This window comes from Eptesicus fuscus, chromosome 11 (genome assembly GCF_027574615.1).
Source record: "Eptesicus fuscus isolate TK198812 chromosome 11, DD_ASM_mEF_20220401, whole genome shotgun sequence".
Taxonomy (NCBI): domain Eukaryota; kingdom Metazoa; phylum Chordata; class Mammalia; order Chiroptera; family Vespertilionidae; genus Eptesicus; species Eptesicus fuscus.
Window position 1 is genome coordinate 63,733,840 of NC_072483.1, and position 27,329 is coordinate 63,761,168.

Here is a 27,329-nt window from a genome sequence, read left to right on the forward strand (position 1 = left end):
AACCCCACACAATTTCTTTTAGTTCTTCTCTTTATATACAAGAAACAAATTCAACATTTCATTCTATAGTCAGCTCGCAAAATGGTTGAACCAAACTTGTGTTTTTTTCTCTGTAAGGTTGTTTGGAGGACAATTCATAACCACAAGGCAGTTCTTCATTTTAAGTAAAGGTTAGGGCTGCTTGACTGATGCTGGAGAAAAACTAGAATCTAGAAGATTCCAAGGGCTCATTCTGCCACTTTTTTGTTTTGTTTTTTAATACTCATCTGGGTATATGTTTTTATTGAATTTCGAGAGAGAGGAAGGAGAGGGAGAGGGAGCGAGAAACAACTATGTGAGAGAGAAACACTGATTGACTACCTCACACATGCACACTGACCAGGAATTGAACTCGCAACCTGAATATGTGCCCTGACCGGGAATCGAACCCTCGAACTTTTTCAGTGTACGGGACAATGCTCCAACCAATACCAACTGGCACAATGAGCCAGTTTCTTAAAGCATAAACCATCCACTAAGAGCAGGCAGACTTGGAAGGTTCTAGGCTTCCTACTTAGAATCGCCCCAAGTCCTCCCACGGGCAGCACTTGCTGGCCATGCCACCCGGGGCACATTTGGGACAGGCGACTCTTCAGCAGTGCCCACACTCCTTTGACCCACCACACTTCTCCCCTTCCCTGGAATGCTACATTTTGGATGGAAAAACCCAAGTTAACTCACTATTGTCCCAATCCAGCCTCTGTGTAATATTTAAAGCAGGCGTCCTCAAACTACGGCCCGCGGGCCACATGCGGGTGTTTTTGCCATTTTGTTTTTTTACTTCAAAATAAGATATGTGCAGTGTGCATAGGAATTTGTTCATAGTTTTTTTTAAACTATAGTCCGGCCCTCCAACGGTCTGAGGGACAGTGAACTGGCCCCCTGTTTAAAAAGTTTGAGGACCCCTGATTTAAAGTCTTTATTTTGGAACACAGTTCATGTATACAGAGAGAAATTTTAAAATTATAAAGACCAGTGCTCAAATCCCTAATCTATCACTTTCTTGCTGGATAAACTGAGGCAAGATATTTAAGTTCTCTGGTCTCATTTCTTAAGCTATAAAATGGGGGAAATGATAATCATCTCAAAAGGTTATTGTGAGGATTAAATTAACAAATACATTCAAAGTGCCTAGCATAATATTAGACTACTAGAGGCCCGGTGCACGAAATTCATACACGGGAGGGGGTGTCCCTCAGCCCAGCCTGCACCCTCTCCAATCTGGGACCCCTTGAGGGATGTCCGACCACCCGTTTAGGCCCAATCCCACCAGGATCGGGCCTAAACGGGTGGTCGGACATCCCTCTCACAATCCAGAACTGCTGGCTCCCAACCACTCGCCTGCCTCTGCCTGATTGCCCCTAACTGCCCTCCCCTGCAGGCCTGGGTTCCCCACCCCAACTGCCCTCCCTTGCTGACCTGGTCTCCCCCCACTGCCCTCTTCTACCGACCCGGTCACCCCTAACTGTCCTCCCTGCTGGCCTGATTGCCCACAACTGCCCTCCCCTGCTGGCCTGGTACCCCCAAACTGCCCTCCCCTGCAGGCCTGGTTCCCCCCCAATTGCCCTCCCCTGCTGTCCTGGTCCCCCAAACTGTCCTCCCCTGCTGTCCTGGTCCCCCTCCCCTGCTGGCCTGGTCCCCCCAAACTGCCCTCCCCTGCTGGCCTGGTCCCCCTCAACTGCCCTCCCCTGCAGGCCTGGTCTCCGCCCCCCCCAACTGCCCTCCCCTACTAGTCTGGTCTCTCCCAACTGCCCTCCTCTGCTGTCCCAGTCACCCCTAACTGCCCTCCCTGCTGGCCTGATCACCTACAACTGCCCTCCCCTGCAGGTCTGGTCCCCCGCAACTGCCATCCCCTGCAGGCCTGTCCCCACCCAACTGCCCTCCCCTGCAGGCCTGGTCTCCCCCAACTGCCCTCCTCTGCAGGCCTGGTCTCCCCCAACTGCCCTCCTCTGCCAGCCTGGTCACCCCCAACTGCCCACAACTGCCCTCTCCTGCCAGCCATCTTGTGGCAGCCATCTTGTGTCCACATGGGGGCAGCCATCTTTGACCACATGGAGGTGGCCATCTTGTGTCTTGGAGTGATGGTCAATTTGAATATTACTCTTTTATTAGATAGGATAGCACGTGATCAATAAATGGTAACTGTTATTATTATTTCCTTTCATGGGAAGGGGACAAATATTTTCTAAATGTATTTCTATAACTTTAAAAAGTGGCAGAAGGTTATATCCTACAGCAGTGGTCTGCAAACTTAAAATACATCAGAATCATCCAGAAATAAAGATGATCAAGCCTCACCTCCAGAGACTGCTTTTGTGGCTCCTGGGTGGGGGCTGAGTATCTATACAGTCTCCCAATGGCTCTGACACATGCTAACATTCCAGAGCCACTGTCCTGTTATCTGTTCCTCCTAATTTGTGTCTTAAACAGCTATGAGGATCACCCATATTCAAACTGTATTTCAAAAGCTTTTATTTTTTATTGATGTGCAGAAGTAAAATATTTTAACTCTTAAAACCCCAAATATCTATATATATAAAAGCCTAAGCGACCGTTACAACCAGTCGACTGAACGACCGGTCAACAGGTCACTATGACGTGCACTGACCACCAGGAGACAGATGCTCAACTTAGGAGCTGCCCCCTGGTGGTCAGTATGCTCCCACAGCCAACCTCCTGCGGCTGGCCAACCTCCCGCAGTCCCTCCCCCCATCCCCTATTGGCCGCCTCGATCGGCCCTGATCTCCATCCAGGCTGAGGGACCCCACCCGTGCACGAATTCATGCACTGGGCCTCTAGTCACATAATAATGAACAATTATTACTATCATTATTTAGCACCCATCAAATCTGAGTAGTGAAAGATAACTTTGACAGGCCACCTAGCACAAACTTACGTTCAGTACTTGAACTTCTGGAGGACATCCCTGGAGGTCATTTATCAAGCTTCTCCTTAAATATTATTAGGGAGAGGGAGTCACTACCTTCTCCCTACACAGAGTACTATGAAAGCCTTTTCATATGTACAAAATTCAAAATTACATAAACTGAAACTTCCAACAATGAAAATTTTACAGGATACTGATAATCCGCTTTCGTAGTAATAAGTTTAGAGAGTATCTGTGCGAACTCTCTCATCACATACCAAGTGGCAGATACTGAATGAAGTACCGACACCCATTAGCTAGGTCAAATGACTTCCCAAACATCAATGTCATCCAAGTAGTCCCTCTGTAAAGGGGACGCACTAAGGAACTCTTCCCTTCGAAACTCACCACACAATGAATGTAAATGTAAGAGACTATATGGACCTTTTGCCTTAGAAACCCAGAACTGGAATTTGTGACAACTTCAAAGTATGGTGCACTGATGGAAAAGAGATCTAACTGCCCGCAGCCTGCAGGAGGGAGAGAAGGCAGTTGGGCTGACACGTTTATGACCATTTCAAATACACCATTTAGCAAAACAGCCTGCTCTCCAGAGCTATCACCTTGCAGACACCTTCACTGCTGACAAAAAGGACCTGAACATTACTGTAAGCTGTTTGAGTCGCAGCACAAAACACCAACTTTACTTCTGAGCATTACACAGAATTGACTCTTTTATCCTGTCAAACATTTTATGAGACAAGGAAATCTAAGCCAAGACGCCTTGCAATGTGAGAGCTCAACTTTTAATGGAGATGTCTTATTCCATGTTATTTTAATGAAACTGGCTTACTCATGCTAGTGAAATTTATTGAGATTCTTCATAATTCCAAAGTCTGAAGAACTGCATTCTGAATTTTAAACAAGTGCTGAGCACACTGAAAGAACACCAGTTAAGGGCACAGAAAGTTTTCTGTTGTTCCCGAGCAATGAAACAGTAAGAAAAGTGGTGGCGATATTCCCCACAGTCAGTCGAGCCTCCCCTTGCTAACATTCCTCCTTCATTTAAGGGCACTGCTTTTTTAATTTTTAAAAGAGTAGATGAGATTACATTTTAGAGATCGCTTAGCTGTTCAAGACAAAATGATAATTTTAAAATATGGAACTGTTGCCCTGGCCGGTTTGCTCAGTGGTTAGAATGTCAGCCCGTGGACCGAAGGGTGGAAGGTTCGATTCCCAGTCAAGGGCATGTACCTCAGTTGCAGGTCCAATCCCCAGCTGGTTGGGGCTGAGTGGGAGGCAACCAATCAATATGTTTCTCTCTCTCTGTCTGCCCCCCTCCCTTCCACTTTCTCTAAAAATACTCTCGCTCCTCGGGTGAGGATTAAACACACACACACACACACACACAACCCCCCCCCCCCCCGCCCCACACCTAAGTGTAGAATTAAATTAAATTGGAGGCATGTCTGTGCCTTATGGTCAATGCAACTATAGTTTTGGGAGGAGGGGACAAAGAGGCGACCCCTGGCTGTCCTGACACTGGGCCTGCCCCTGGTGCAAGTGCCCTGCAGAGCTAATGTCTAACCTGCATGGCAATACTGCATTTCGGGATGTGTTCAGCCACAGAAACACACTGTGCCTGCCAGACTCAATTTTTCTTGGCTCTCCTAGGAAAACTCAATTAAAACAAAATTAAAGAAGGCTCAAAAACCCTGGTCTCCTTGCTGAAATTTCAAATGAAAGATCTGTAGAAAAATACAGGTTCTTCTATTTGCACTCCCCTCCCATGTTTATTTTGCCTGCAAAATTGGGCCACTTTTCAGAGACATAACTGTTCCCAGCAGAAAGCTAGCCTCAAATACTGCAGGGTATGCTGGGGTATCAGGGGCTGGAGAAAATCAGGAATCTGGAAGCAGTTCCTCACCACCTCCCTCCCCTAGTGCCAGGGCATCTAAAGAATTAATTTGAGCAGAGACTGAGCAGCCTGAGTGCAGGGCCGAGGCAGTTCTCTGGGACCCGTGAGGTGGGGTGGTGGTTTAAGAATATGACTGCAAAGTCTTTGACTCTCCTTCTCATCAGGAGGTGAGGTATAATTCCCCTTCCTTGAATGTGGGCTGACCAGAGGAGTTCAATTCTAAGGAAGAGAATGCAGCAGAAATGACCCTGAGTCACTTCAGAGGCTGGGTTAGAAAGGGTGACACGGCTTCCATTGGTTCTCTCTGGGGACATTCACCCTGGAAACCCAGCCACCATGCCCTGAGGAAGCCCAGGCCACATGGAGTCCATGTAGGTGTTCCAGTCAAGGGGTCTGCTGAGACCCCAGCCGACTGCCAACAACAGCCAGATGTGTGAACGTGGTGAGGACGCCTTGGCAATGGCTCCACCAGCTCCGTCTGCACCCACGAGACATCCCAAGGGAGAACTGCCTGAGTCCAGTTCCCAGACCACACAAGGTGATAATAATAAAAAATGGCGTTGCTGTTTCATGCCTGAGGTGGTATGTGAGGCAGCAGCAGCAGTAGAAACAGTGGGGCAAAGAAACGTTTCCAGGCGTTGCAGGGCAAGACCCGAGTGCCCAGCCAATTTACGATTCCAGCTGTGCTGATGTGAGAAAGCTGCACGGGAGCCGCCCAGCCAGGGCCTGGGAAATGCACCAACACTGTAGGGAGCAGGCCTGAGCAGCTGAGAGATGGGCTGGAGGGGCTTGTCCTCAGACATAACTGTGCTGGGGGCACAGCATCTTGAGAAGCTCTAAGGCTGCAGCCTGGCAACCCTGGGACTATTCCATGTGGACCCCAGGAGGCCACATCTGTACTCTGCTCCTCCGTGCTCAGGCACAGGACTGCGGCTCCTCCATGAAGGGTCAGTGGGGTCTAAGAGGGGCAGCACAGCTGGCAGAACCAGAATTCAGAACTGCTGGGCTGGGGATCTGCACGGCTACCAAGCACAAAAACAAACATCTAAACTCTTCTCATCTGAAGCCGCTAAAGCATCACTCACTTGTCCACTCCCTGGAAAGCAAAGAGCTAACTCATCGATCAATGTTTCCTCTTTTTAGAAAACGTCAACTTTCTAAAGAGAAACAGGAAGAACAATGGCAGGAAGTTCTGCAATCCTCACTAACATTACTCAGCTGTGAGGAGGGAAATGTGCCGCTCCGTGTGGTAAGACTCCACCTGCTGGAACTGAGGATGATGCCGCCTATCCTTACCCAAGGCCTGAAGCACATCCCCGACTTTCAGCACAAACATTTAAGTGGTTTTTATAATGCAGTATCAAAGACAAACTCAGGCAAAGAACCCCAACTCTGGCCAATTTCATGATAACTACAGTCTTTCTCATCCTTCTGAAAAGTGACAGTTCCAGTAAAAATGACTAATCATGGAAAAACATCATTTTAACGCTAAAAAATTAAGACGGGAATTTCTACCTTGAAGGTAAAAAATGGAAATGCTTTATAAGAATGGGTACTCCATATTGCTATTAGTCTAGTTCAAGGAGAAAGTGGAAGATACTAAAACGATTCCTCCCCCCGCCCCGCCGGGCTGTCTTCTAACGGCGTGGCTGCAGTTACACGGGCACGGCGCTAGAATTTGCTTCATTTCTCCAAGTCTTAGTTACCTGACATGCAAGGCGAAGCTAAAACACCAGCCTTCCTGAAAAGTGGGCCTCAAGGAATCTCAGATACAAATAATTGCAAAGCACTTTATAAATATTTAGACTTTTAAAACCCTCATTCTCCAAGTCTTTGGAATTCTCTCCATCTCACTACTTAAAACTTGAGTTGGCAAGGTTGTTATTTAAAACTTGTTAATCTACATGGCATGGTTTACCTTTGTGACTTTGTCCATTCTCCTTCTGGAATGAGAAAGCAGTTCAGGAAAACGGGCACTCAGGATGCAGTCCTCGGGGTCTCCCACCCCAGCATGGTGGAAAGAGGATTCTCAGCACGGCGAAGGCCACTTCCTACCTGATGCTGCTACCAATAGCTAAGATGGTTACTGGCTTCTCATCACTTAGGCAACTTGCTCTCAAATCCTCTTCTCTCCATGTCAATTGCCTTCCTGTACATCCAAGTATTATACTATTTCAACAGCCTCCTAACTGGCCTCCTTACCCCCTTCAAAACACCTTTCCCATTGCTACCAAAACGTTCTACTAAACGTGCAAATCTGAATTCGTACCCTTTAACTGTAACTTGAGTGCTAAAGCTTTATCCTAGGGAAATTGGGATTGGGGTGAAAAGAGCACAGCTGGTGTTGCTCAGTGGTTGAGCGCTGATTTATGAACCAGGAGGTCACGGTTCGATTCCTGGTTAGGGCATATCCCCGGATTGTGGACTCGATCCCCAGTGTGGGGCATGCGGGAGGCGGCCGAACAATGATTCTTTCTCATCATTGATGTTTCATCTCTCTCTCCCTCTCCCTTCCTCTCTAAAATCAATTTTTTAAAAAAGTCCCAATATGAATAACAAGTTATATGGTCACGTAACCCATGAACCAGGGCTTCAAGGCCTTAAAAATGGCTGAACAGTCTTCTACAAAGGGACAGTTATTCCAAGGAGTACTTTTCCAAAAAGACAGACATTTTTTTCCCCTACTAACACAGCTTCTAGCACATGACATAAAAATAAGGCCCTAGCCCTAGCTGGTTTGGCTCAGTGGATAGAGTGTCAGCCTGAGGACTGAAGGGTCCCGGGTTCGATTCTGGTCAGGGCACATGCCTGGGTTGTGGGCTCGATCCCCAGTAGGGGGCGTGCAGGAGGCAACTGATCAATGATTCCCATCATTGATATTTCTGTCTCTCTCTCCCTCTCTGAAATCAATAAAATATATTTTATTTATTTATTTATTTATTGTAAAGCCCTAGCCAGTTTGGCTCAGTGGATAGAGTGTCGGCCTATGGACTGAAGGGTTCTGGGTTCAATTCCAGTCAAGGGCACGTACCTCAGTTGCAGGCTCCTTCCCAGCCCTGGCCCTGGTCAGGGCATGTGCAGGAGGCAACGAATCGATGCATTTCTCTCACATCGATGTTTCTCTCTCTCTTCTAATCTCTCTTAAAAAAAAAAAAAAAGACCCTACCCAGTCTCAGACACCCAATGCCACAGAAGTCAACCCTTTATGGGCCTCGGCACACCCTCCCAGTACTAATTCATTCACCCGGTGCATGTGAAAGTGGCCTCATCAATTATCCCTGTTTGTGAGGCAGTCTAAGCCAGCGAGCCACTCTAACACCACGGTGGTCTCCACCGGCTTTGAAAGGATACATATAATGTTAAAAGCTTTGGCGTGTTACTGGCTTTAAAAATTAAAGCTAGAAACTTTTCCAACTTCAACTTCAATTCTGGACTCCAAGAATCCTGAAGGAAAAAACACAAGGAAAATAAAATAAAAGCGAGGTCACTAAATGCTAACAGCATCATCAAGTTGTGGCCTTCAGGGTTAAATAAGCTAGATGTTTGGCAGTGGCGTGGTGCTTAAAACACAGATTTTAGGACAACTGACCAATTCATTTATAGCAGATTCAAGTACCCACAGCTGGAAGGAAAAACAGAGTTCTTTCATAAACAGGGGAAAAATAACCCTGTACATGATTTGAATATTTCATGTGATTCAAACACAAGCATGACAAGTAACCTTATTAGGTGGATGACCCAAAAGAATTCAGTACAGTTCAGGCATACGTGGCACTGGCAGGCACACACAATGGCCACCAGTTACCTAAGGCCTCCCGAAGAACGGCACTCGCTTCCATAAACCTCATGTAGGTAAGGAAGAAAGACAGTACCTCAAGTACTCCATCGTGTCACGGGTTACGATATATTTTTAGTTTGATTTGCTCCTTTAAAATAAATTATTTCTCTCAAGTAATGCTCACTGAGAAGAAAAAAATAAGTAGTGAAAGAAAAAGGTGTCATAAGCAACAACCTTTCTCAGGGCAATTTTCCTCATAGTCTTTATATAAAAATATCTACCACCCAAACTAAGAAGTTCCACCAAAATGAAGCTGTATCACCAAAATTTCCTACCCACTGACCCGAGCTCCTGCCCAGCGCCCACAGACCTTCCCGTCCTCCCCACTTGCTCTCCTCCAGCTCTGTATCCTCACCCACGCCTCCTGCCCCACCCAATCAGTCATCCAATGTGTTACCTTTCAAAAAATACTGCCAGATAAGCAGAAAAGTCTTGCATTTTAAAAAGATTTCATAATTCCCTGACACAGCATAACTATTTATAATGTGTATGTGTGTTATGGGTTGAACTGTGTCCCGATCTCAGAATGTGAGGTCATTGGGGACGGGGTGGCTGCAGACGTAATTAGTTAGGATGAGGTTGAATTGGAGAGGGTGGGCTCTTAATCCAACATGAATGGTGTCCTTATAAGAAAAAGGAAATTTCAGACAGACACAGAGAGAAGATGGCATGTAAGGACAGATCAGAGGCTGGAATTATGCTGCCACGAACCAAGCAACACTTGAACCTTTCAGAAGCTGGAGAGGCAAGGAGAGACCCTCCCCTGGAGGCCTCGCAGGGAGTCCAGCTCTGCCGCAGACACCTGGATTTCAGGCCTCTGGCCTCCTACATTGTGAGGCAGTGAGTTTCTGTTGTTTTAAGACACCTCATCTGTGGTCCTCTGTTAGGGCAGCCGCAGGAGACTAACACAATGTTAGGCTCTCTGTGCTCAATATACACTGAGTGGCCAGATTATTATGACCTCTGAATGTATAATAATCTGGCCACTCAGTGTGTGCTTGTGTGTATATATATATATATATATATATATACATATACATACACATACACACACACATACACACATATATACATATATATATGTATACACACACACACACACACATATATATATATATATATATATATATACACACACACATATACATGAGGCCCGGTGCATGAATTCGTGCATGGGTGGGGTCCGGCCAGCCTGGCCAGTGGGAGGGGACATGGGCAGTTGGCTGGTCTGCCTGGTGGTCGAACTCCTGGTCGAGGGGACAATTTGCATATTAGCCTTTTATGATATAGGATATACACTAAATGGCCAGATTATTATGTGTTCAGAGATCATAATAATCTGGCCACTCAGTGTACAGAAAAGAATCCCAGGAAAGGACTGCTATGTTGGCCAGCATAAATCAAGACATTAAATAACAAAACAAAACAGAACATCTGGGTGTCCCTAGACACACTGTAGTGAAATTATAGTCTTAAAGGCCAGCAAAAAAGACAGATCACCTATAAAGTAGCAGCAATTAGACTAACGGCCAAATTTAAAATAGCAACAATGGGAGCTGGGAGACGAAACGATGATACCTTCAATGTGCTAAAAGAAAGTAACTGCAAATCTACTATCCCGAACTCAAGAATGCAGTCAAGACATTTGCAGACAAAGGAGAACTGAAAGAAGGGGTCCACAACCAAAGGGGATTTTAAAGGAATGTTCTTAAGTTGGAGTAGAAAATGATCCCAGATGGAAGGTCCTCAACGTGAGATGAGGTAACAAGCAAAATATGGGCAAAGGTAAGGATAAAGCTATGCACACACTGATTGCATAAAATAGCAAAAAAGTCTAATTTGTGGGGTTAAACTAAAATATTTGACGATAATAGCACATAAATTGGAAAGGGGATGAATGAGGTTAGCACATACATTCTCAGAACCTTGTAAGGTCAGAAAGAGAATAAAGACATTAACTTTAGATTTTATTATGCATACACCCTGAAGTATCTATGATTACCATTACAAGAACATATGTAGGGAGTAGCAAAAAGAAAAAAAAAAGGAATAAAATGACTCCATGAATACTGATGGTCTCTCAATTCCTGACCGCCAGCTTCACCTCACCCTCAGCTAAGCTGTAGGCATGCTGCTATGTCATAGTTTTCACAAACTGAAGTCTTTACTGTGAGAAAATCTACCATCCTTGTCAAGTTTACCACCTTCCTAACCCTTCTATCTCAACCTTCTCGGAGAAGAAAGTGGTAAAACTAAATTTGGACTGACCAAAAACAAAACAAATAAGCACAGAATTCAATGTAGGCTCTTTACTACAAGCCTGCTTTGGTGAATCAGTCAATCTCTGGTTTATCAGCTGCTACTAAAGAGGGAGAAAGTTGTTTTACTGAATCATAACGGAATAGGAAACTGAAATGCACTGGTTTCAGGAGAATTGCATCCAATGTTCAATGGCAGAGGAGTAAGCTCCATATAGATTCTTGGAAACAGTGAAAGATCTTTAGATAAAGCAATCTACATCAAAACAGGTCAGGCTCAAAATACATTTCAAAAAAATTCTGTGGGACATTCATTTTAGTAAGTCAACAAAAATTACTATAATAGGTAAATCTTATTAAATAAATATTATGCTGAAATTTTAACTAAAATAAAGTATAACAGCCCTAGCCAGTTTTGCTCAGTGGGTAGAGCGTCGACCTTTGGACTGAAGGGTCCCAGGTTCGATTCCGGCCAAGGGCACATGCCCGGTAGCGGGTTCGATCCCCGGTGTGGGGCGTGCAGGAGGCAGCCAATCAATGATTCTCTCTCATCATTGATGTTTCTATCTCTCCCTCTCCCTTCCTCTTTGAAGTCAATAAAAATATATATTTAAAAAATAAAGTATAACAGTTAAAAGATCACCCTCTGCCCTGCCCCCACGCATTGCCCTGCCTCTGCCGCACAGGCCCCGCCTTCTGGCCCACCCCATGCCTGGCCCCGCCCCACCAAAAATTAAAAGAGCAATAGGTAGGCCCTGGCCAGGTAGCTCAGTTGGTTAGAATGTCGTCCCGATATGCTCCAAGGTTATGGGTTGGGTCCTGGATCAGGGCACATACAAAAAGCAACCAATGAATGCACAAGTAAGTGGAACAACATCTCCCTCTCTCCCTCTCCCTCTCTCTCTCTCTCTCTCTCTCTCTCTCTCTCTCTCTCTCTCTCTCTCTCTCTCTCTCTCTCTCTCTCTCTCTCAAATCAATCAATAAAAAAAATGTTTTAGCCGAAACCGGTTTGGCTCAGTGGATAGAGCATCGGCCTGCGGACTGAGGGGTCCCGGGTTCGATTCCAGTTAAGGGCATGTACCTTGGTTGTGGGCACATCTCCAGTAGGGGGTGTGCAGAAGGCAGCTGATCGATGTTTCTCTCTCATCGATGTTTCTAACTCTCTATCCCTCTCTCTTCCTCTCTGTAAAAAATCAATAAAATATATTTTTTTAAAAAATGTTTTAAAGACCTATAGGTAAATAGTCTGATGGAAATAATAGTACAAATCAGGTAACCAAATATACACCAAATAAGTGAGAATTTTATTACAAATTAAAATATACATAACCAAGCACTGGCCGAGTAGCTCAGTTCATTTCAGCGTCATCCCAAAACGCCAAGGTTGCAGGTCTGATTCCTGGTCAGGGCACATAAAAGGAGCAACCAATGAATGCATAAATACGTGGACCAACAAACTGATGTTTTTTGTTTCTCTCTCTCTCTCTCTAAAATCAATTAAAAATCTATATATGACCAGCAATTATGTAAAGTACTCTAGTTCTTTTTCAGGCTACTGCCAATGTAATTGAATTATCCATCCAATACTGAAAAAGTATACACAGAATGATTTAAGAGATTATTAGTATATTAAAAATATTTATGTTGGTCTATATTAACAAATCATGGTGCAACCAAAAAAATCACACTTTATAGCACAGGAAAGTTTGTTAAAGCAAATTACCTGAGTATTCTTAAACTGCAACATAAGCCAACGCGAGCTTTTACAGCACCTTTCAGAAGCCACCAGCGTGAACAAGGCGAAGCCACATGCTGCCAGGACTGAGGCTCAGAGGTGTCACTTACCTGGAAGAGCTCTTTAAAGGACGGGTGCACCATAGGGTTCGGAACAAACGGCAGCGCATAGAAAGGGAGGAACTCTGTGGTCTGGCTCAGCGCTGCCCCTTTGCTCTCCAGGTAGGTTTTGAAATAAGAAATCCTTTCATCCAATTCCTCTTTATCCTACGAGGAAGGGAAGATGCTCGCTTGAGGTCCCCTGCTTGACGCCAGCCCGCCCAGCCCACCGTCCACCCCAACATCTCTCTCCAGCCTCGGCGCCGGCAACCTCCCCAGCCGCCTGGCAAGTGCGCTGTCTCCAGTCATTCTGACAGCGCCCGCAATTTCACCCCTTCATGAAGCTGTCAGGAATATCAGAGAACAGGCATATGTTCAATATACTGCCTTTTACTTTATTACCATTTTCTCACATCCTTACGATTCATCATAAACATCGTTTTAATGGCAGGACAAAACCTCATCTTGTGGGTCTGTCACAATTTAACCAATTCCCCATTATTAGATATGTACACAGTTTCCACATCCCCGAGATCATAAATATTTGTGTGCATTTCCGTGATTCCCTTAGGAGAGTAGTTTTTTTAAACAAGTGTCCACATCACACTCCTTGCCTGCTGCACTAATTCCACATGAAATCCAAGGCAAGTCCTTCCCAGGGTTTCCATCTCCTCCTGCGCCTCCAGCCTTGAATTTGGTATTTTCCTTCCAAGACACCCTGGCCTCACCAGTTACCCCCATCACAGCCTGTTCTAATCAAAGCATCTCACTGCACCTATGTTGTAATCACCTTGTAACAACCAGAGGTAAAAAATATATCATGTTTATTTATTTTTTTAATCTTATATCAATGGGAAAATTAGAAAACAGAAATAAACACAAAGAAAATGAGAATCTCCCATGATGGTACCCACATGAGTGCTATCTTGAGGACAGCCTTCCAAGAATGGCTACTACAATGTTCTGTAGGGCTGCTCCCGCCATCACTGACCCTTCGATGGCCCCTCTGGCAGTCCAATCATTTAACCCAGGTCCTCAGGGCGGCAGGCAGTGCGTGGACAAGCCACTAACCAAGTGCACGTGGTCCGATGTCAGCGCGGCCCTGCTCCCTTCCCCTGGCTCTGCACTGGGAGGCTCACCCGCCCCGGCAGCCTCGAAGCCCTCTCCTCTCTGCAGGTCTGCAGCCCCGCCTGGGGAAGGCTTCGGAAGCTAAACTCAATGAACGCACAGGCATACCATTTTTCTACTGTTAATGCTTAAACTTCTCTTCTAATATATATATATATGGTCTAACAGGGGTCCTCAAACTTTTTAAACAGGGGGCCAGTTCACTGTCCCTCAGACCGTTGGAGGGCCGGACTATAGGTTAAAAAAAAACTATGAACAAATTCCTATGCACACTGCACATATCTTATTTTGAAGTAAAAAAACAAAACGGCAAAAACACCCGCATGAGGTCCGCGGGCTGTAGTTTGAGGACGCCTGGTCTAATATGTGGTCTACATATGTGTTCTTAGACATACATGCATATGTTTGCTGAGTTTTCAAAAACTTGAGGTATTCAGGAAAACAATGTAGCTTTCATTACAGAAACTGTTAACTCTCTATGTAAATTAGAAAATAAACTGCTGCCCTGGCCAGTGTGTGGCTCAGTGGTTAGAGTGTCAGCCCATGCACTGAAGGATCATGGGTTTGATTTCTGATCAAGGACACATACCTGGGTTGCAGGTTCAATCCCCAGCTTGGGTTGGGGCACGTATGGGAGGAAACCATCGATGTGTCTCTCTCACATAAATGTGTCTCTCTCCCTCTCCTTCCCTCCCTCTTCCTCCCTCCCTTCTGCTTGCTCTAAAAAAAATAAAATAAAAAATAAATGGAAAAAATCCTCTGGTGAGGATTAACAAAACAAAAAAAGAAAAAGAAGAAGAAAAGAAACTGCTGGGAATAAGGTAGAAAATTATTCATCAGGACACAAGACACCTACCCCTCAGCACTATGATAAAGCGGCCATAAACTAAATTAATGCTCATAAGGGAGAATGGTAGCTGTTATGTTCCCTAAACACACTACTCGGACCAACTGCATCCCAAGGGGAACGTACAGGTCTCCGCACGGAGCGTTTCAGAAGATAGATGGCAAAATGGATGTGAAGGTAGAACTCCAACTTCTGGGCAAAGGAGTCACCATCTCGGATGGAGCTGGGAATGTGCTCTTCCCACAAATCGAAGAACACTTTCTGGGCTCCGTTGTCAAACGCAGCAATGAGGTCCTTCTGTGGAGAAGACATCAGACTGAAGCCCAATCATAGGGTGTCCTTTCTTCCAACACCCAAAATTCTCACAGCCCTCCCAATACCTCAGACACCCCAGGACTCCAGGTTTCAGTGTGAGGAAAGCAAGTCTCCTTTTCAAAGGTAAGGGGCAGAAAACTGAGACCCAGGGGCTTCAAGCTCCGTAGCTGAGATTCCTGCAGACCCACCCTGGTTTCGCACCCCTTTGCAGTATCCAATCTGGGCTTTATAAGAACCCGACCTGACATTTAAGGCCTCTGAGATGGAAGGATCCAGGCAGAGGCCAAAGACCTGTGGCCAGAGAACTCACAGGCACATAAATACAGTGAAGTTGCCCAACAGATGAACAGAGGCCAGACTGAGAGCCCAGGCAGGCCTCAGCGGAACACTCCTCCTGCATCCGGAGCTTGCTGGCAGCACAGTGCCAAGTCCCGGGGCGCAGGAGCTCACACACTGACCCCGTCGAACCCAGGCCTGGGCGGCACTGCTATCTGCCCTGTTGCTAGAAGCATGTGGCGCAGTGGGAAGCAGCCACCCACACAGAGACTGGGCACTCCAGGTACAGACTCAGGCTGGAGATGGAGGAAGGAGCCAGGCCGGTCCCATTCCAACCTCAGAGCTGGAGCCTGACTGTGCAGGGCACAGACAGCTTCCCAACTCGCCACCCAAGGAGAAAGGAGGTGGCGATTAGCACGGCACCTGCCTCACCAGAGGAATGATCGCAAATACGTGCTGCACAGGCTTTCGGAGTTAGGTGCAAGGCAGAACCGAGAGACCTTCCTAACAGTCCCCGTCAGTATGGCAGCAGCTCAGTGTCCAGGTGCCTGAGGCCCGGAGGGGCACAGGCAGAGGGCACAGCCCCACCTGGAACTCCGCGGGCCTCTTCGACCATGCCCCATGCCAGGCCATGGAGTCAGGGACCAGGAGCAGACAGGCAGTAGGCAGTGGCTGTGGCCTAACTTCCAGCTACTCAGTGGGCCTCTCAAAACAAGTCTCCAAATTTTCTTAGAAGTGGGTGCATTGAAACAAATAAATCAATTGAAATAATAAAATCATACGAAGCTGAAATGTGCTGCTCAGGAAGCAGTATATTCTCGCCACTGGATGTAGTCAAGGTGAACTTACCTAGAAAGTTATGAATGGTATGGAGACATCAAATAATGGTTGAAACAAGGGACTTTAAGGTTCTTTCTAGCCCTCAGGTCTGCCCTTCGCAACCCACTCGTATTCACAGAGCGGCTCCGGCCTTCCTGGACAGGACGCTGCCCTGTCCGTGTGCCCTGCTCCCTCCTCCAGCCTCCCCAAGCTAGAGCGCAAGCACCGTGAGGGCAAGGGTTTTGCTTTGTTTTCTTCACCACTGTGTCCCTGGCACGTGGAATTAACAACCTCAGACTCCTCAGGATGAACATCATTTGTCTCAGTTTCTAAGCATTGCAAGGTTTCCTCTTTTATTCTTCCCAAGAAATGTATGTGAAAGATCTTATGTCACCACCCGCTTCCCAGGAAGGGTACAGAGATGTGAAGACGACACTACTAATTCATCCACTGACACCTGAGAAGTATGAGAGTCACTCTGACCAGGTCCCCCGAAGAGATTCCAACATGCTCAAACAGCAGCATTCTTTACAAATTGGGAGCATTTTGATTATCAACAGAAATTTAAAAAAAGTAAAATGTTACCTGGATTATCGATGATTTGGAGTCCCTTAAAGAGCTACCTGCTGTTTTAGGTAATGCTTTTCCCTTCATTTTGCATTCTTTTGAAAATGTTTTCAAGGTGTCTTCAAATTCAGCAAAATCTAAATACTATAAAAGAGACGACAAATGTACATATAGTTCTCTGTTTTAACATCAACGTAACTGCCTTTGATGTAACTGCACTAGTTCAATATTATCACCAATTTCTTTTTTTTTAAATATATTTTATTGATTTTTTACAGAGAGGAAGAGAGATGGATAGAGTTAGAAACATCGATCAGCTGCCTCCTGCACAGCCCTCACTGGGGATGTGCCCACAACCAAGGTACATGCCCTTGACCGGAATCGAACCCGGAACCCTTCAGTCCACAGGCCAACGCTCTATCCACTGAGCCAAACCAGTTAGGGCATTATCACCAATTTCTAATGGGGTTAAGGGACTGTCATTTTTGGGAGAATTTGGGATCCAGCTTAGAATTTACTTATCCATATATACACTAAAAGCCTACAAAGACGGTAACATAGAAAATGCTTCTTTACAGAAAATAAGTTGGCTTTCAGGAGGAAAATGTGAGCTCCATGATTCATTATAATTATTAATAGGAAATAAATCATGTTTGCAGCCGTCGGAAAAAGTAAGTGATGGGCAGACGGCCTGATGGCTCTGGGTCAGGTAGGTCTCTGGGGATTTGTTACTTGAAACAGAGGGATGAGAAATAATGCCTGTCCCTAAGAGAAGTCACGAGAAGATGGGCCGTGCCATCAGCGGCCCTCGGGCAGAGCACTGCTGATCCTGATGCCCAGCCCTGCATCCCGCACCACGGCTCCACTGCTGCTCGTGACCCTCCGCCCGCCTCCCACGTTGTCAGTCACACCTTTCTGTTTCCACCTCTCCTAACCGTGACTCTGTCCCCAGGCCTGTCCACAGCCCTCTGCTGTGTTAAGAATTTATTCATGCATTGATAACCTAAAGAACCTTATTAAGTTTTCCGTTCTTAAAAAGCTCTCATATTGATTTGAGTATTGACAGTTTTTGTCCTGCTGCTTCTTTCTCTTTTAGACATGCATGCATTTAGATAGCTTGCCGTTCACATATATGACTTTGTAGGCTCTGAATTTTTTATGTTGAAATAGTTTTATTATTAAAGTATCTACAGATGCCGTAACCGGTTTGGCTCAGTGGATAGAGCGTCGGCCTGCAGACTGAAGGATCCCAGGTTCGATTCTGGTCAAGGGCATGTACCTTGGTTGCAGGCACATCCCCAGTGGGGGGGTGTGCAGGAGGCAGCTGATCAATGTTTCTCTCTCATTGATGTTTCTAACTCTCTATCCCTCTCCCTTCCTCTCTGTAAAAAAATCAATAAAATATATCTTTTTAAAAAAATAAAGTATCTACAGATACTGAAAAAAAAAGAATTTATTCATAACCATGCCAACAAATCCCAAAGCTGCGTCTCCAGGTGGACGCCTCGTCCTTGCTCCACTGCCGCACCTCTCGATGCCTGGTGGACAGTTGGATCACACAGTAAAGCAGTAGCGACCGTTTCTTTAACAGCAACTATGTGCCAGCCCCACACTAAGAGCAGCAGAGGACATCAGAAAGCATAAGGCGTGGGTCCTACCCTTCAAAAGCTATCCGCGTGGACACCGAAATGTCCATCAACAGGCACCAGGTAAGGAGTTATGATGCAGCCCCTCAGTGAAATGCTCTACAGCAGTGGTCAGCAAACTCATTAGTCAACAGAGCCTAATATCAACAGTACAACGATTGAAATTTCTTTTGAGAGCCAAATTTTTTAAACTTAAACTTCTTCTAATGCCACTTCTTCAAAATAGACTCGCCCAGGCCTGTGGTATTTTGTGGAAGAGCCACACTCAAGGGGCCAAAGAGCCACATGTGGCTCGCAAGCCGCAGTTTGCCAACCACGGCTCTACAGCATTAAAAACGGTGAGGACCACAGGGAGATGTGCAGGCTATGTTACTGTGGACTAATGACAAGGTACATGAACAATGTTTATGGGACCATCCCATTTTGTAAAACAAATTACAGGCCTGTGAATATATTTTGAGTATTTATAGAAAAAAGTCTGGAAAGACAATACTCTAAATCATTAGTCATGGTCATTGCAGGAGCGGAGCAGGGAAATTCAATGTTTATACTTTCAGGCTGTTTGAATCTGTTACCATAACTATGTGTTGCTTTTATAATTTTCTTTAAAAGAATTCTAGAAAGCAGCTTTAAGATTTCAGTTTAGTTAGTTATGAAAACAAAATGTAAACACAGGGAAAACTGTGTCATGGAAAATAGATAACTGGGGTGTAATGACAGAAGAGACAGGGCAAGGCACTATAGAACCTGCTGCGTTGTAAATGCAAGCTTTACAAGTTTTTGCAGTCTTTTTCCGTAATATAACATACCTACCTCTTTCACTAGTCCAAGCAATTCGGATTCATGAGCCAGGATATCCCCCATATTGAAAGGTTACTGTTAATTCTCACAGCAGAAATCTCTACAAAGCAAAAATATTAAACAAAAGCTTTCATTCTAACCATCTGTGAAATCACAAAAAGGTGGCTGTGATGTGCAGGATAATGGTCCCCAAAGATGTCCACATCTTTATCCCAGGAAGCTGTCAATATGTCATATTACAAGGCAAAGGAAATTAAGGCTTCCGATGACATTAAGGTTGCCAAACATGACCTTAAAATAGGGAGAGTATTCCCCAGCCAGGTGGCTTAGCTGGTTGGTGCTTTGTCAGTACACCAAAAGGTTGCAGTTTCGATTCCTAGTCAGGGCACATATCTAGGTTGCAGGTTTGACCCCTCAGGGTACCTACTGGAGGCAACTGATCACTGTTTCTCACGTCAATGTCTGTCTCTCTCTCTCTCTGTCTCTCTGTCTCTGTCTCTCTCTCTTTCTCTCTCTCTCAAATCAATAAAAACATATCCTCAGGTGAAAATTTAAAAAATTATTTTGAAAAAACAGGAAGAGTAGCCTGGATTATCAGGTAGGTCCAGTGTAAGCACAGGGGTCCTTACAAGGGAAAGAGGGAAACAAGAGGGTCGGTGCTAAAGACTCAACCAGCCATTTGCCGGCCTTATAAGTGGAGGAGGGGCCAGGAGCCACGGAATGCAGGAAGCTTCTAGAAGCCCTACAAACATCTTGATTTTAGTCCAGTGAGACCCATTTCAGACTTCCGACCTCCAGAAATGTAAGATAATAAACCTGTGTTGTTTGAAGCCATTACGTTTATGGTAATTTATTACAACAGCACTAGGAAATGGGATCGCTAAAGTCAAAAGTAATTTCTTTCTTCTATGTAATTAGTAACAGTAATTCTTCCTACACTTAAAATGAACGTGGACAAGGACTAGAGTAGAGGATGGTGTAAATGAGAAAGTCAAAGATTGCTGGTGAGACTGTAGAAGATTATTTTTCTTATTTAGTTTTCTAATGTGCTACCATGTGGTATGCAATTCAATAGTCAAAACCACCAAGTGTATTTAGAACAGAATAGAATTTAATGATAAGGTCAATTCATTAAGGAAGGAATTAGAATTAATCTGATGTAAATGAACACAGTCACTAATCCCTCCCTCTGCTCCCAAGTAAAAATATTAAACATTGACAAAAAGTCTGCACAATTTCTAGTTTTCTCCACCTTCCGTGTCTGAGTTAGGTTAATCAGAGTGAGGTTTTCCCAGAAGGCAGGGGAAAGCGAAAACAAGCATAACAGTGATGGAGCACTGAAGCTAAGAAGCGGGGAGGGAGGTACATAAGGGAGCTGTAAGCCAGAGAAAAGGTAATGGGGCCAAAGACCTGCTTAAGAGGCACTTAAAGTGAGCTTTAAAGAGAGAGGGTGGTGGTCACAGAGGGGGATGGGTGCTTGAAATAACAATTTTGGAGGTGGTGCATGACCACACCGTGGGTGGATGAGGACGATGGAGGGAAAGATGCCTAACAGTAAGGAGGATGGAGAAACTTGTGTGGCCAGGATGTTGAAATAAAAATGAGGTTGAAGCCCTGGCCAGTGTGGCTCAGTTGGGTGAGCATCATCCCAAGTATTGAAAGGTTGCCAGTTTGATTCCTGGTCAGAGCTCGATCCCTGGTAGGGGAGGCAAGGCAGCCTATTGATGTTTTGCTCTCACATCCATCCATCTCTCTCTCTCTCTCTCTCTCTCTCTCTCTCTCTCTCTCTCTCTCATAAGTAAACAAATGAATGAATACGTAAAATGAGGATGAGGAGGTGGAGAAACGGGCAGTGAGCCAGGAGCTACCGTCTTCAAGGAAAACAACTGTGCCTCTGATAGGTGACTGCCTCAAGGAGTGGTGGCAAAGTGGTAAAGCCCATGGCATATGGGGGTGGTGGTCTGGAAGTAGCGTTGAGGAGCAGAGAGAACCTGGGCCCCACCTGCCGCCTCCGGGCCTGCCAGATTCATAAGGTGTGAGGAGAAAGACAGCTCCTGTTTGAGGACCCCCCACCCCACCCCTCCAGCCTTTCTCTGGACCCGCCCTTTTCCCAACTCCCTTCTACCGCTGCCCCATGTCAGGCCCAGCCAATAGTGAATCCCAGTCACTGTCCCATACAGCACGCTCTTTCTAAGCCCTCTGATTGATGAACTCGCCCCACCTCATAGGCAAACTCAACTCATCACACGAACTTCATCCAGACTTGACCTCCTTTAGGAAGTCTTTCATGAACCCCTCCCCTTCCTTCCCCATCAAGGCTCTCTCCTCTGGGGTGCCTCAGTACCCTACATCTATTTCTACATCAACCTGTTTACCAAGGCAGGAAGCTGTAATTTAATTTTTGTATCTCCAGAACCTAGCAGAGTGCCTCATAGGTATGATAGGCACCCAAGATGTTTGACGGATAAATGAAGCCCAAGCAGAGGGAACAGCATTTTTGAAGATCCCAAAACAAGAAAACTTCGTTATTTTTTGAGAACTCAAGTTCCTTCCTCCCTCGGGGCCTTCGCACATATTGTTCTCCCTGCCTGCTAACACTCGCCCCATCTCCTGGTTCACCTGGAAAAACTCTCTACTTAATAAATACTTAATAAGCAATAAACACGTCCTCAGAGAAGCAATTTGTGAGCATCATTCAAATAGGATTCTGTTGTGATTTTTCTATCAGTGAAGGTGAGCCACTCACTATCGGGTATTCTATTACTCTGACATCCTTAGGAATTACAGAATTTTTCTCTAAACCTTTATATCACAATAGGTTCATTTATTGAGGATTTAATGTATGCCAGACAATGTGCAAAAAGCACATGTAAATTAAAGTTACATTTAATTTTCACAATACACCTGACAGGGCAATATGATTTATATTCTCCTTTTACAGGTGAGGCAACAGAAACTCAGGGAGGTTGCGGTGCTCCCAATAACTCAGCTAGTAAGTGGGAACGGGGGAATTTAAATCCAGACCAACGTTAACCACTGCACAGCATTATCCAAGGTTCGCACCACCTGAGTCCGAATCACCTGGGATGCTTGTGCAAATGGAGGCTCCCAGCACCACCCTGACCTCACTGAACATCACGGGCAGGCACGATGCCCCAAATTGTTTTAAACAAGCTCTCCGGGTGATCGTTATGCACATTCAAGCTTGAGAGCCACTGCTCTACTTCATGCAGAAACTAGAGAAAACTTGTTCACTTTTGAGGGTTGCGGTGGCAGCTTCTGAATTCCTATACAATAAACAGGGTTTGTGACTAAGGGTAAGACTGTGGGGTGTGTCTGGAAGAAGAATTTGCACAGCAGGCATCCTGTTTTTGCTTAGAGTGAATGAAATTTGGACTTCCCCGGGGTGCCTGGGAAGGGTGGTTGGATGATGGAGATAACGGAGGGGGTGAATCTAGAAGTCCCAGGCCACCCGCTCGCACCGCCACTAACGATCTGAAGGGACCCCGCCAAGGGTGGCCCCACTGCAGCCAAGATCAGGGACTACTGGCGGGAAGCAGCTGGGCCTGTCCTCGGCCCGCGCCGCAGGGAGAGCCCGGGACCGCAGAGAGAAGGGGAGGCAGCTACAGCGGCTGCCGAGCTGGCACGTCGGGATTTCTCTCTGGGGCGAGGGCTCAGCAGCACCGCGGCCCTCGGGTCCCACCGCGGCTCCTCCCTCCCGGGGCGGCGGGCTCGGGGGTGGCCCGGCCCCATCGGGGACGTGCTTACCTGGGGCTCTGCCGCGGGGACCCGCGCCCACCCCGCCCGGCCGCCAACTCTCCAGCCGTCGCCCCGGCAACCGCCGCCGCCTGCTCAGCGTCACGTGGGGGAGGCGCAGCCAATCACGGGCGCGGTGGGCGCGGAGCATACTGGGAGGAAAAGCGGGAGCTTTGGGAATTCTGGAGGCAAACTTTCCCGGGGCGGAAGTAAAGCGAAGTTGCCCGCTGGGGGTCGCCCGCTGCGTGTCCGCGTCTCGGGTTCTACCCTCCACCACTGCCGTTCGTTCGTTCGTTCATTTCCACCAGCGGGGCCCTGGCTTTGTTCCCAGCTCTGGGGATGAGCACCCACAGGCTCAAGCTCCAGCCTCAGGAGCTAGTTGCATCACAGGAAAAACGAAACCCGCAAGAGAAGATTCACTGTACAGTGTTCGCGGGAAAAGATGGGATTCGTTATTTTAATTTTACTGGAGTGATCCAGGACCACCTTAGAACATGTCTCCCAAGATCTGCTTAAAGCTCCAGGCACAAGAATTCCATCCCACTTCAGCAGTTTCCAGGGATTGTTGGAAAAACCTTCCCCACCCCTTCCCCACACGAAATTTGTTTTTTAGAAATAAAACTGGAGCCCTGGCCGGGTGGCTCAGTTGGTTGGAGAATTGTCCTGTACACCAGAAGGTTGCAGGTTCGATGGTCTGTAAGAGAAGCAACCAATCCATGTTTCTCTCTAACATCGATGTCCCCCCCACCACCCCAACCCCTTCAAAGTCAATAAAAATATCCTCTGGTGAGGATAAATATATAAAATAAGCTGGAATGCAAATCTTATCTCTCCTTGTACATGGTGCTCTTGAACTGAAGTTGCCCAACTCTGGCTAGAGGCTGGGAGGTGGCTAGAGATGGAGAAATCCTTCTATTCCAGACATTGAGGCTGTGTGGTGGTGCCTCCGTCTTACCATCTCCATGCTTCCATCTCCATGCATCCAAGCGGGTGGAGACAGGGAAGAGGGCATGGTGAAGGTAGGGGAGCCTGCCTTTGGAGAAGCCCTAAGATAGTCTGTGGCCACCATCTGCCCAGCCACCAGTCTCCCCAGCCCCCGCTTCCCTGTGCTCTTTTGAGATTGTCTTCAAAGAAAAGCTGTGTTTAGCAGGAAATGACATCCTCTTCAGGTAATATGTATTGAAAATCATCTTCCTGTTCATAGTAATAAAAATTAAATTGATTGTCAACTCACTGTGTGCCTGGGGTTGTCAGACAAAATACAGGACACCCAGTTAAATTTTAATTTCAAATAAGTTTTTAGTATAAATACATCCCAAATATGGCATTATTATTATTATTACTACCTTACAGGTCATTATATTAGCGAAATATGGTGACTCTGTGTGTGCCAAGCATTATGATAAGTGAATTACACAGATAAATTTTTTAAATTGATTTTAGAGAAAAAAAACACATCCATTTATTGTTCCATTTATGCATTCATGGGTTGATTATGCCCTGACCCAGGGATCCAACTTGCAACCTTGGTGTATCCACGCACACCAACTGAACTACCCGGCCAGGACAGGTTATTTTAATTCTCACACCACGTCCATATATACTGTGGATAATGTTTTCACAGTTTCACAGATTAAGCGTTGTGCTTTACCAGAGCCCTGTGCTTGCGTAAACAGTAATGGTTAAAAAACTCCCTCCACCCCTTTGGTTCTGGGAAGCGGTTTACCAAAAAGAACTGCCTTTCCTTATGTGGCTTGGACGAGGCTCACTGCCCACTGCGTGTAAGACTTAACCTATTTAACCTGGTGTGAGTACAAAGCACACTTTTGTCACAAAGGCAAAGTGGCTTAGGACTGCAGCTTCCCCTGGGTACACCCAGGGTGGCTCTGCTCTGCATGTTCCATGAGTGCAGAGCAGTGCACTGAACCCGCTGCCCGACCTTCCCAATTCTTCAGGCTTGCCAGGCATCCCATTGGCCCTAAATGGGTTGTTCTTGTTGGACCACTCCAGCTTCCCCAAGCTGCCAGTGGGCCCACGATGACTTTCTATTTAGTTTAATTATTAAAATTTCGAACACAGGCAAACGTAGAATCATTTAATGAATCCACATAAATCCACCTCTCAAATTCTAGAATTATCAAGATATTGCTGCTGGGAAAAACTTGATACCAAATTCAGTTCTTGGAATATGCAGAACACTCCAGGGGAACTAACCAGCCTTGCACTGGTCAGCAAAGCAACGGACTGAGCTCTGCACTTAAGAACGACACGTCATCCGAGTCTTCTGCAGCTGACAGCCCACTGTGGGCCCCGGCCCTCGAACTCCTTAGGGGTGGGAAGCCATGCATCCCTGTAGCATGCTACACAGCTCTTGAATGAAGTCATCTTTGCAGCTGTAGTAGGCAACTAAATGCCCGGCGGCTGTCTCTACCGACGGGCAAAGAGCTGAGACAAAAGCAGAGGAAGGGGGTACCAATCCCCAGTGAGGGGGGAGCTGGTAAACAGTAACCCCTGAGTTGGATGAGGTTGACCTGCTCCAACAAACCTGGCAGCCAGCTGGACTGAACTTGTCTTGGAGCTCCTGCAGGGGGCGCCCAGACCAAGAACATGTCTCTGAGCAAGCGCAGGGTCTGGATTTAATCAGCAGGTTGAACAAGCAGCCTACTGAAATACAAGGCACCAAGCGAAAGATGAACTACTGCAAGGCAATGCTTAGGAAAAAAAAAAAAATCCCTTCCAGGAAAGTTGTGTTTTGCCCAAAACTCCTGATGTGTGAGGGATGCAGATCCACCTTTCTTCCTGGCCCAGAGTCGACAATAGAGGTGGAGGGCCCAAGTGTTGGTGTGTCTCACAAGCTGCTTGGTTTCTTGGAAGGAGAGCACACCCTGCTGGGAATACAGCCCCCAAGGGAGCTGTCAGGGAGCAGGAACGCAGGGAGGCCTGGAAGTGGGGGAGACCAGATTTCCACCTGGGCCGTGAGTGCTGTCCTTGCCTTGTTCCAGAAATGTGAGTCACATCACAGCCCCAGTAGTTCTGTGGTCTGGAGGAGGTTGACAAAAGAGACTCAGGCCTTAAAATGAACTTCCCAAGGAGCAAATCTGGATCCAAGATCATTTCAAAGAAAGCACACTCTGCTGGGCTCTCATCAGGGGTGTTCCCAGATACAGACCCTTCAGGTTTTTTGAGGAATATCACTAGTTTCCAAACACGTGTAAAACACACATTGTGGGGCACGTGAGGTGAGCAAAGAGGATGGTACGTTGGCCTGAACTGGAAGAGTAGATGCTAAAGTGACTGAATTTGGGTGGTTTCCTGATAGGTCTGCACACCTTGAGGACCAGCTAACATGGTACACACAGAACATGTTGAATTATGTGGCTGTCCCTGTCTTTTGCATGGAATGTTTCAGATGAGATTTCTAGAGCCACTAAGCATGCCCTGGCCTCCTTGTCCGAGCCTCAGAGCCAGTCCTACCTACTTGCCCCAGACCAACGTCACAGGACCATTTATTGCATTCATGGTGAAGCCTATGATGTGAGAGAGAGTGTGAGACAGTGATAACTGGGTTACCAAATAAATAGCGGATTAATCTTAATAAAACAAGTACCTAATTCGTGATGATAAAACGTGCACATAGTTCCATTAACGCTCCCTTTTTTCCCTTCTCCCCACCAGTAATGAAAGACCCAGGGGCTCCACTGAACCTGAGACCAAAGCCAAGATGTAGAGCTCCATTCACCCCTGGGACGAAGCCTTTTACTAAAGGACACACGAAACCAAAAGTGAAACTCTGGGCGGTGAGGAGAGACTTTGGCAGGTCACTGCCGCCTTTCCAAGTGGTCCCCCGCGGCCGCAGAGCCACCTGGGGCCTCAGACATGCCCTTTGTCAGACCTGCCCGATCAGAAAGGAAGTCTGGAGGTGCGGGCAGCAACCTGGGCGGCTGGGTTGGGCGCTCCATGTGTGGGACCCGCTGGACGGAAGGTCTGGGGAGAGCGCCAGGAGCCTCTGGGGCCCGCGGCCAGCCCCCGGGACAGGTCGGGCCTCCCCAGCCTGGCGCCCCGCGGGGAATAAATCTCTCAGCGGATCAAGCCGCCCAGACGCGCCAGCTGGCTCGGGGGCCGGTGCAGCCGCGGCCGCTCCCCCAGGAGGGAGCGAATACGGGGCCGCGGAGCTTCCCCCCAGGGACCTGGGTCTTGGGCGCGGGGCTCACGGCAGGTCCTCCATCCTGGGAAGAGGGGGATCCGCCGGGGCCTTGGGTACGGTGTTAAGGCAGCAGCCATCCCAACGGCACCTGGGCGCCGCCCGGCGGAAAGTTGGCTTCGGCTTGGCCCCAGGCGCCCGCGTCTGCCCCGCCCCCGCGGTCACTTCCAGGAACCCGGCTTTTGGAGGTGCCAGCCCTACGATCAGAGCGCGGACAGGTT

General features: G+C 46.8%; 1 protein-coding gene across 1 annotated transcript in view; it reads right to left on the reverse strand.

The window, feature by feature from the left end:
- Window positions 1–22,977, reverse strand: part of ARMC9 (armadillo repeat containing 9) — a 111,760-nt gene extending 88,783 nt beyond the window's left edge. Inside the window, exons 1-7 of the mRNA XM_008160208.3 lie at window positions 22,920–22,977; window positions 19,164–19,251; window positions 16,723–16,848; window positions 14,854–15,024; window positions 12,765–12,920; window positions 8,175–8,267; window positions 6,742–6,766 (exon numbers count right to left, since the gene is read on the reverse strand). Coding sequence (XP_008158430.3) covers window positions 6,742–6,766; window positions 8,175–8,267; window positions 12,765–12,920; window positions 14,854–15,024; window positions 16,723–16,848; window positions 19,164–19,214 — 622 coding nt within the window. The 5' untranslated portion in view covers window positions 19,215–19,251; window positions 22,920–22,977. The remainder of the gene's footprint in view (window positions 1–6,741; window positions 6,767–8,174; window positions 8,268–12,764; window positions 12,921–14,853; window positions 15,025–16,722; window positions 16,849–19,163; window positions 19,252–22,919) is intronic.
- Window positions 22,978–27,329: the final 4,352 nt, after the last annotated feature.